General features: G+C 39.3%; 1 protein-coding gene across 1 annotated transcript in view; it reads left to right on the plus strand.

Moving 5' to 3' along the window:
• Positions 1-10,576, plus strand: part of LOC109821099 (alpha-L-fucosidase 2-like) — a 14,352-nt gene extending 3,776 nt beyond the window's left edge. Inside the window, exons 2-6 of the mRNA XM_020387295.1 lie at positions 7,610-7,834; positions 7,980-8,081; positions 8,233-8,368; positions 9,392-9,587; positions 9,668-10,576. Of these exons, the coding sequence (XP_020242884.1) occupies positions 7,610-7,834; positions 7,980-8,081; positions 8,233-8,368; positions 9,392-9,587; positions 9,668-9,989 (981 nt within the window). The 3' untranslated portion in view covers positions 9,990-10,576. The remainder of the gene's footprint in view (positions 1-7,609; positions 7,835-7,979; positions 8,082-8,232; positions 8,369-9,391; positions 9,588-9,667) is intronic.

Here is an 11,064-nt window from a genome sequence, read left to right on the forward strand (position 1 = left end):
CAAAATTTGACCCGTCCTGAAACCCGATTTCTGGGCATCCATCGGTCGGCTAATCACTAAGCATCAGTCGATCGACAAGAGCCTATCGGTCGACCGATCACTAGGCATCAGTCGATCAACCTTGCTAAATTTTCAGCTAACACAAAATTTGACCCGTCCTGAAACCCGATTTCTGGGCATCCATCGGTCGGCTAATCACTAAGCATCAGTCGATCGACAAGAGCCTATCGGTCGACCGATCACTAGGCATCAGTCGATCAACCTTGCTAAATTTTCAGCTAACATACATGCATGTTTATACCTATATATTATTTATATGTACTTAATTGTTGTGCGCGACGGAAGTTCTTGAAGCGACACGAACAATAACTCGAGATAAATCACAACCAATAAGCAAATTACAATCACAATAAGAACAACGAGTTTAACGTGGTTCGACAAGTTGCTTATATTCACGGGGCAAGGAGGGAGGAGTTCTTACTATTAGAAATTAAGAGAATATAAATAGAGTTACAAATCTTACCGATCAAATCCTAAAACAAAGCTCTAGATCTCTCACAAATCTTTCACAATTGGATACAACAATTCTTTTCAAAAGACTGCTCAAAATCGTCCTTGCTTAACCCTAACTAATTACAATTAGAGTTATATATCAACTCAGAAACGAACCGGGTCAAAAATCAAAGCCCAGCCGAAAAACAGTCTGCGGTCGACCGCCGTTTAGGTATCGCGGTCGACCGCTACGGTCGATCGAACCAAAAACCAGAGAGCAGAATCAATTACAGTCATAGCGCGGTCGACCGCGACGGTCGATCGAATCTCATCCCGAGACCAAAAATCACCTACAGGATACGTGTGGTCGACCGCCTTCAGCTCCGAATCCTGCTGCCCTTCTGTACACGTTCGCGGTCGATTGCCGCTGACTCACGGTCGACCGCCAGTCTGCCTGGTCGATTCTCCTGAACTTCCTGCTGCTTCTCTTGCCACTTCTTCAATTCTCCACCTCGACAAATGTTTCTACCAAAACTGAGCCGACACCAAATCATCCAAACTAGAGCTAAAACACGATCTCCCCTATCGAAATCAAACCGGCTGCATCTGAAAGACTGCCTACGTATCCTCTTTCCCAAGGAATCAAGCCGAATGTAGTTCACCCAAATAGTCTCCAAAGGCCTCAATACTGAAGAATGTTTAAAAGCTTCAAACAATGATCAAAATTTACTCCTGAAACAACTTTGGTCAACATATCTGCAGGGTTATCGTTCGTGTGGACCTTCTCCAATATGATATCTCCATCATCCAAAACATCATGAACAAAGTGGAATCTGACATCGATGTGCTTCGTACGTGCATGATAAACCTGGTTCTTCGTCAAATAGATAGCTGACATGCTATCACAATATATCCGAATGGTCTCCTGTGCAATCCCCAAATCCTCTAATAATTCATGCAACCACAAAGCCTCCTTCATAGCTTCAGTCATTGTCATATACTCCGTCTCTGTAGTAAAGAGAACCACTGTGGACTAAAGTGTACATCGCCAATATACAGGTGCACCTGCCAATGTAAAAGCATAACCTGAAGTGGACCGGCGCTTGTCAATATCTCCAGTATAATCTGAATCCACGTAACCAATACAATCATGCTCATTCTTCTCATCCTTCTGGAATACCAAACCAATATCCACTGTGCCTCGAACATACTGTAGAATCCACTTCACGGCCTTCCAATGACTATTCCTGGGACGTGCAGGTATCTCGATTCCATGCTCACGACCTGTGATAAATCTGGCATCGTACACACCATCACATACATCAAGCTACCTACTGCACTGACATATGGGACTTTCAACATATAATCTCTGTCCTCAACTAAAACAGGCGACATCAACGCTAAAAGCTTGAAGTGGGGAGCTAATGGAGTGCTAACTGCTTTTGTATTTTCATCAAAGCTGAATTTTTTTAACATCTTCTGCAAATAGCTCTTCTGTGTAAGCTTCAAACTCTCCTTCACCCTATCTCTCTCGATCTCCATACCCAATATCTTCTTTGCCTCTCCAAGATCCTTCATCTCGAATTCGGACCCAATATCTTCTTTGCCTCTCCAAGATCCTTCATCTCGAATTCGGATGACAGCTCCTCCTTTAACTTTTGAATAGCCGAAGAATTCCTGAAAGCAATAAGCATATCGTTAACATATAAAAGTAAATATATGTGCTCATCATCCTGTAGCTTGTGCATATAAACACATGGGTCATATGGGCTCCTCGTGTACCCATGGCCAATCATAAAGTTATCGAATCTCTTATACCACTGTCTCGACGATTACTTCAAATCATAAAGAGATTTCTTCAGCTTGCAAACAAAATCTTCCTTTCCTACAGCTTTGAATCTCAATGGTTGTGTCATGTAGATCTCCTCATCTAAATCTTCTTGTAGAAAGGCTGTCTTCACATCCATTTGGATCAAATCCAAATTCAACGGTGCCACTAACGCCAATAAAATCTGTATCGACGAATGCTTCACAACGGGTGAAAATACCTCGTTGTAATCAATGCCCTCAAGCTGTGCATATCCCTTGACAACCAATCTGGCTTTGAATCGAATGTCCCCAATAGAAGATCCCTCATTCTTCACATATACCCACTTGTAACCTATAGTTCTTTTACCATTAGGTAGATGTGCAAGTGTCCAAATGTCGTTCTTCTGAAGAGACTACATCTTCTCCTCCATAGCTTCCCTCCACCTGATCGAATCGGGGCTAGAATCTGTCTCCCTGAATGTGGATAGAACCATATCATCAACGACCTCCACTGATAATGCATATGTGACAATGACATCATTATACATAGCTGGTTGACGGATCACCCTCCTCGGTCTATCTGCTGTAATGGACCACCGAACATGACCCTATTCCTGAGTCTCACCTTCCACTGTATTCTCAATCTGCCCGGTTATCATCCTATCTCCTCCTAGTGTCACCTCTGTAGGAGCCTCGATGGATACAATGCTCTCTGGAGTGGGTGGAGTCACATCATCCTTCATCTGCTGTGATATCTTAACTGTCTGGTATTCCTTCACTTGCTGAGGGACTCGAGACCTCATCATGTATGCCTCATCGAATGTGACATCTCTGCTAATAACTATCTTCTTATCCTGTGGATCCCATAACTTGAAGCCTTTAACTCCATCTCTAAATCCCACAAAGACTGCTTTCCTCGCCCTCGGATTTAATTTACCATCACTGACATGGTAATAACCTGGACATCCAAATATCCGAAGCGACTCATAGTCACTAGCCACCGAATCAAACCAACACTTCAAAGGAGTCTTCCCGTCTATCGCAGTGCACGACAACCTATTCACGAGATGGCTCACATAAACCAACGTCTCGGTCCAAAAAGATCTAGGCAATCCACTCTACATCATCATACATCGTACCTTCTCCAGCAAGGTATGGTTCAATCTCTCAGCCATCCGGTTCTGTTACGGTGTCTCTCGAACTGTGAAGTATCTTCTAATGTCGTGATTCCGGTAAAATTACAGAAACGAATTACTCTTGTACTCTCTACCGTTATCTAAACATAGAGTCTTCACCTTTCTATCTGCCTGCACTCCACTTTTTTTTTCCACTCTACAAAAATATCCAGGACCTGATGTTTATGCTTCATAGGGTATATCCAATTCCTCCTAGAATAGTCATCAATAAAAGTGACAAAATAGTTGGTCCCACCAAGAGATGTGTTCTTGGAAGGACCCCAAACATCCGTGTGAATGTAATCCAATGTACTTCGAGTGTTGTGAACAGCGGTGCCAAACTTCACTCTAGTCTTCTTCCCGAGTACGCAGTGCTCACACAGTTCCATCTTACAGGTCTTAGCATCTTTTAATAGCCCATGTTTCATCAATGACTATAGGGACTTATCACCTGTGTGTCCAAGTCTCATATGCCATAAAGTGATAGTGTCATCCTCTGTAGTGATAGAAACTGCCAGACCTCCTATAACTGTCTTACCCTTCAAGTAGTATAGGTTATTTTTTCTGACACCTCGCATCGCCATCATAAAACCCTTAGTGACATTCACTGTAGCATCCTCTAAGATCACTCTATATCCAGCTGCCTCCAAAGTCCCAAGAGAAATGATATTCTTAGTCAATTACGACACGAACCTCACTTTCTTCAACTCCTTAATCACTCCATCATTCATCCTAATCCGGACTGAACCAATACTACCAATAGGACATAAGTGATCATTATCCATAAGCACGATATCCCCTTTTTTCAGCTCCTCAAAGTTAGAGAACCAATCCCTCCTAGGACATATGTGATATGTAGCTCTCGAATCCATCATCCACTCTGTGGAATCAACATAGCAAACCGACGGTAGTGCAGGGCACGAGTAGCCCGAAGAATCTGAATTTGAATGCTCAACAATAGCTTTTGCAACATTCACTTCTGAAGCCTATGCAGCTTTTTCTTTGTTCTTCCCGGTTTTTTTTCCACTTTGGGCAGTCAATCTTCCAATGTCTTTCTTCTTTACAATACCGATATTAATTTCTACCAATACTCTTATAGGCACTCCTATTCTTTGACTTTGAGCGGTTGAACTGGCGGCGGTTTGGATCACAGCATCGAACAGCTAATGCATCTCCCGATGCCTTCTCGGAGGGTTCACCATCATTCTTTCTCAACTCATAATTCACCAAAGCTAAGGTCACCACCTTATAGCTAACTATAGTTCTTTCATTGATCATAGTTAGAACAAACGTACCATAATCATCATCGGACAACGAACACAAAAGTAACATCGCCTTGTCTTCATCCTCAACTATGATGTCTATATTGGCCATATTTGAAAGTAGCTTCGTGAAATTGTTGACATGCTCCCTGATGGAAACTCCTATTTTTATCTTGAACTGGTAAAACCTCTTCTTCAAGTAAAGCCGATTCTCAATGCTCTTCGTAAGATATTTTTCATTGAGTGTTTCTCACATCTTCTTCGCCGACGTCTCGTTTATAACATCATAAATAAGATCCGACATCAAGCATGACCTAATAACACCATAAGCTTTACTGTTCATCTTCCTCCAAACATTATCCTTCATATCAGTGAGTTTCTCTTTTAACTCAAGAGTCTCATCTAAATTCTATGTATCCAAGGCGTCCATGACCTGACATCTCCACAATCCGAAATTGATCTTGTCATCAAACTTCGGAACATCAATCTTCGTGTTATTGATGCTCAGACTCTGTATCGTCTTCGTAAGAGATGAACCTGATGTGCTTGCTTCTCCCATGTTACCGATCTAACTCTTCAGATAAGAATCTTTACCGAATCCTTCAAACAAGCCTGAAGCTCTGATACCAATTATTGTACGCGACGAAAGTTCTCGAAACGACACGAATAATAACTCGAGATAAATCACAACCAATAAGCAAATCACAATCACAACAAGAACAACGAGTTTAACGTGGTTCGGCAAGTTGCCTACGTCCACGGGGCAAGGAGGGGGGAGTTCTTACTATTAGAAATCAAGAGAATACAAATAAAGTTACAAATCTCACCGATCAAACCCTAAAACAAAGCTCTAGATCTCTCACAAATCTCCCACAATTGGATGCAACAATTCTTTTCAAAAGACTGCTCAAAATCGTCATTGCTTAACCCTAACTAATTACAATTAGAATTATATATCAACTCAGAAACAAACCGGGTTAAAATTCAAAGCCCAGCCCAAAAACAGTCTACGGTCGATCGCGGCGGTCGACCGCGCAGGTATCGCGGTCGACCGCGGCAGTCGACCGAATCAAAAACCCGAGAGCAGAATCGATTACAGTTATGACGCGGTCGATCGCGACGGTCGACCGCGTCGGTCCACCGCGGCGGTCAACTGAATCTCATCCCGAGACCAAAAATCACCTACAGGGTACGCGCGGTCGACCGTCACGGTCGACCGTCACGGTTGACCGCCTTCAGCTCCGAATCCTACTATCCTTCTGTGCACCCCCCGACCGCCAGTCTGCCTGATCGATTCTCCTGAACTTCCTGCTACTTCTCTTGCCACTTCTTCACTTAATCGATCTCAAATTGATTTTAAACATACTCATTCATCCCAAATTAATATTAATCACAATAAAACTCACTTATTATTATTTTCTCATAATATAATAAAATTTACGGGGTTTTACAATGACAATGTGCAGAAGTTGGAGATTTAGCATACTTACAAGCCCCTGCTCATCTTTTTCTAGTTAGCTTTATATGGGTCTGGTTATTTGGATTGATGTTTCCTATATTTATCACATAATCAGATGCTCGTATCTATGTTTTAATTACTTGGATGGCTGGCCATTTAATTTTATACTAATTGCACTATTTATTACTTTGAATGTTTTTCATCAATTGATATATCGTATTTTGCTGATGTGGCATACAAAATTTCTCGGTCATTTGATATAATAGATTTCTTCCCATGTGTAATATCTTGCTCGCTAATGAAAATAAAAATTTGTGACATATCAAGCAACTTGTATTGGGTAATCATATTACTTTGGCATTATGTTCTTAAAAATATTAACTTGTAAAATATAGAATAAGTGAACCCCCACCCCCCACATCCCAAAAAAAAAAGCCCCCCCCAACCCCCCCAAACCAATAAAAGAAAATAAAATTTGGATGATATATCCGATAACCCACCATAACTTTTTTTAAAATATTAGGACCCCCACCCCTCCCCTTAAGTTTAGGGGAAAACCTCATTTAACTTTGAGATTTTATTAGAAAACCCTAACTTTTAGGGTTTTTTTCTAATAAAATCTCAAAGTTAAAGGGGGTTTTATAATAAAATCTTAAAGATAAAGGTGGGTTTTCCAATAAATACTGTACTTAAGGATGGTTTTTTGATATTTTGGAAATTATTGGGGTTATCTGATAATCGTTTAAAACTAAAGTGTTTTCTAATATTTAGCCTAAAATAAATGCAAATTTACAACATAAACTGACAGAAAACATTAGAAGTGACTAACAGTCTAATTAGTATTTAATTAGATGACTAGTCATCCAAGCAATTAAAAATAGGTATAAACATCCAATTACTAGATAAATATAGTGACCAACTCTCCAATTATCCAACTGTCCCTATATAGGTCCTACAAATTTAAATCTCAACCTAAAGCTATGTTATGAAGTCTCCCCGTTGACCAATAGAAGATGATATGAGTAAGGAATATTGTTGTGTAAGTAAGCATTTAATTTTTTACAGACTAATGTCCAGATATTTTATTAGTTGCTCTTCGAAAGTAACTGCAAAAGCCCTCTAGGCTGGTGTATCCATAGTTTTATTTGTGCAGGGAACTTGGAACACACTGTTAAAGAACCAGAGTGTTAAAGTATTCATTCTTCAGTGAACTTACATAAGAATATATGTATAACTTCTCATTTCAATTAGAACACTTGAAAGACTGATTAGTATATGTCCCACGGATAGATTAGGCGCAACAACTAGTTGTTTCGATTTTCCTACGCATCCTTGATTGTATTGAGATTGGGAATTGATTTGTTTCTTTATAGAGATTCAAGAGGAAGTACTAAATTCATTTATGTGCACAGGGTTTTCTAGAGAATAAAGCATATCCACTGTTGGAAGGATGTGCTACTTTTCTACTTGATTGGTTGATTGAAGGTCGTGGAGGGTATTTGGAAACAAATCCTTCGACATCACCAGAACATTCTTTTATTGCACCTGATGGCCAGACTGCAAGTGTCAGCTACTCAACGACTATGGACATGTCAATCATAAAAGAAATTTTCTCTATTGTTATTGCTTCTGCTGAAGTAAGTAAAATAGCTTCCTACCGACTTTGTTTGGCTGAAGATGTTTGTGCTTGTGAATTTTGCTATTCGGAGAATCAGATATTTGGATTTCTGCATTAAAGATCATACAAAAAGGTCAATCTTTACATTCCTTTTATGATGTTAGGTTTTGGGAAAGTCTGATAGCAGTTTAATCAGTCAAATTAAGCGAGCAGGATCAAGGCTGCCCCCAACAAGAATATCTAGGGAGAACTATATCATGGAATGGGTAAGTCATAAGTGAACGTTATTAGTCCTTTCATATTGTTAATTTTATTGCTATCACTGATACTACATAAGCATTCTTAAAAATTACTTTTTTATTATTGTGGAATGGACGTCCCATGGTGGAAATTAGTCTGTCTGTTCGTTCATGGCAGGCAGAAGATTTTGAGGATCCTGATATTCATCATCGGCATGTGTCACACTTATTTGGTCTCTTCCCAGGTCATACAATCACATTGGAGAGTACTCCTGAATTGTGTAAAGCTGTTGCCAATAGCCTCCTGAAAAGAGGTTTGTTGCCCAACGATCTAGCTGGAATTCAATTTAACTGAGATCAATATCTATCAGAGTTCAATTTAGCTGTCTATTAAAATTATCAATTGTTCTTTCTAACGGCAAAGCTGATATGATTTGTTCTGTAAATAATCAAGCATGGTTGTTTCATTACCAAGTACTATTACTGTTCAGAACACTTGACAGATTTTAGTTATGGTACATTTGAACAATCTGCTGTGAAGGGAGATTGATGAAGAAACTGTTGGAACATTTAGTTTCCACACAGTATTCATACATCTTTGAATATTGTTAGCATACTTCTAAGATTCATTAACAAGTATATGACTTTTGGTTAACATTCTCCCTGGAAAATATTGCTTGCTTGCCATTTATTCGACTGCTATCCCGTATCCCGTCACCGTTACCTTTTTGTATATATTACCTGGTGAGGTATCATTTCTTTGTATTTTAGTCATAGCTGTCTAATATATTTGCAGACTAGCAGAGCATCAAGGTAATTATCTCTCCCGCTGCAATTCCTTGTTTATCTGCTTCTGTTTTACACCTAGCCTTTTGCTACTCTGCCTTTCCAATATGTTAGTATAAATATTCCTTACGTAAAATTTTGTTTAGGTCCCAATGATTTTCCAGAAAATGTTTTCCCTCCCTTTCCCTTTCTCCATTTCTTTTAGGACCCTCAAATTAGTGTCATCTCTATAACTCCTTATAACTCTTAGAGTGAATTCCTTATACCTCTAATAATGAACATTCTACATAATTATTAAATATCTTCAGTCTTTACACATTTTATTTATAAACATCCACCACAGTTGATCCTACATCCGCCATAACAACAATCCTCGGGCACACAAAATATTGAAAAGAGAAGAGGTTAAACATATATACATAGTTTGGCCTTTTAGTATGTCTATCCTTCTTCAAACTTCTGTAAAATTTCCCTTTCTTTCTCATCTTCTCACATCATAATTCATGTCGTACCATCCAATAAATTGAACTTGATTTTCATGACTAACGCAGGAGATGAGGGTCCAGGATGGTCAACTACGTGGAAGATGGCTCTATGGGCTCGTCTTCACAACAGTGAACATGCATATACATTGATCAAGCAACTCATCAGTTTGGTTGACCCAGATCATGAAAGTGATTTTGAAGGGGGTCTTTACAGTAACTTATTTACTGCACATCCTCCATTCCAAATTGATGCTAATTTCGGGTAAGCATTATGAACACTCTTGTCCCTTGAAGAAGACTCAGTTTTTGCATATAGACACTGATGCAATTGCCTGCGTTCAGTTTTACAGCAGCAATTGCGGAAATGATTGTCCAGAGCACAATACAAGACGTTTATTTACTCCCTGCTGTGCCTCGAGATAAATGGGTGGAAGGATGTGTCAGAGGATTGAAGGCTCGAGGAGGGGTTACAATTAATATCTGTTGGAAGGAAGGGGAACTTCATGAGGCCCGTTTTTGTTCAAAGAATCAGAACTCTATTAGAAGGTTGCATTACAACGGAAAAGTTGCTACTGTGGAACTATCAAGTAACAGAATTCACACATTCGATAAACATCTGAAGTGCTTGAATACCTATCAGTTAATGGATGGAGGAGTACTGTGAATATCCGAGTTTAAAAGGACGTGAGGATTGCTCTTTCCTTTTATTAGGATCTTGATCAAGGCATATAATTAGAGGATCAGGCAAGAGTTCTGTTGCACAATCGAAGTTTGATAAAAGCGTAAAATAAAATGAAAAATATGCTGATCATATGAACAATGAGAGCAAGAAGCATTTGGGTTTCGTAGGTTTTCTTGATAGCTTACCTCTATGCAGTGGCGGAGCCAGGATTTTTAACATATGGGGTCCTAAAATTATTGATAATGTAGATTTTACGCACAAGTTATTTTAATGGCAAACTATAATTTAAAAACACATATGGGGTCCAAAAAAATCGTGAAAATATGCAACCCAGCAGACTCGAACTCTGGTGGATTATAGGGGTCCTGGAGTGTTAAACCACTGGGCCATTGCTGCACTTATGTTTTTTATATGTAATATCTGGTACATATTTAGATTTTACTGGGGTCCTGGGACCCCATTGGACTCAATGTAACTCCGCCCCTGCCTTTATGTTTATTTTGGCATTACCATTCAATTCTTTGTCACTTTAAAGATATTTATATTCATTTGGACAGTTATATTGACTATTTGCATCGTGGTATGAGTTCCCAATTCGTAAGCAAATCATGCTGGTGGTATTCTCTGCCTCATGCAATTGGAAAGGACATAAAGTAGGCACAACTTAATGTAGTTTTAGTCTGTTGAAGCGTATACATTTCACTTAGAAACATTCAATTAAATAAATAGAGAGCAATTGTTTAAGTCTACTTAAGTAACATAATTTCCATCTCATTGTAATATTTCAAAGTATGCAACCGTAGTTATTAATCTCACAAAGGAGGACTGTACGCAGAACCTGCAGCAGACTACATGCTTGTGTTCAGAACTCATGCTGCAAACTAACTGGCATCAATGTCCTATAAAGGACCAAGCATTGCTGTTAAATGTTTGCCCTGTGCTCCTACGTCAGGTTTTCAAATTTCATAAGTCCTCAAACAAATAATTGTCAACTTCTGATTAAAAGAAATTTCATGCTCAGCTGCCATTAAGAAAATACTTCTCAAGAGAATCAGTA

This window comes from Asparagus officinalis, chromosome 8 (assembly GCF_001876935.1).
Source record: "Asparagus officinalis chromosome 8, Aspof.V1, whole genome shotgun sequence".
NCBI lineage: Eukaryota > Viridiplantae > Streptophyta > Magnoliopsida > Asparagales > Asparagaceae > Asparagus > Asparagus officinalis.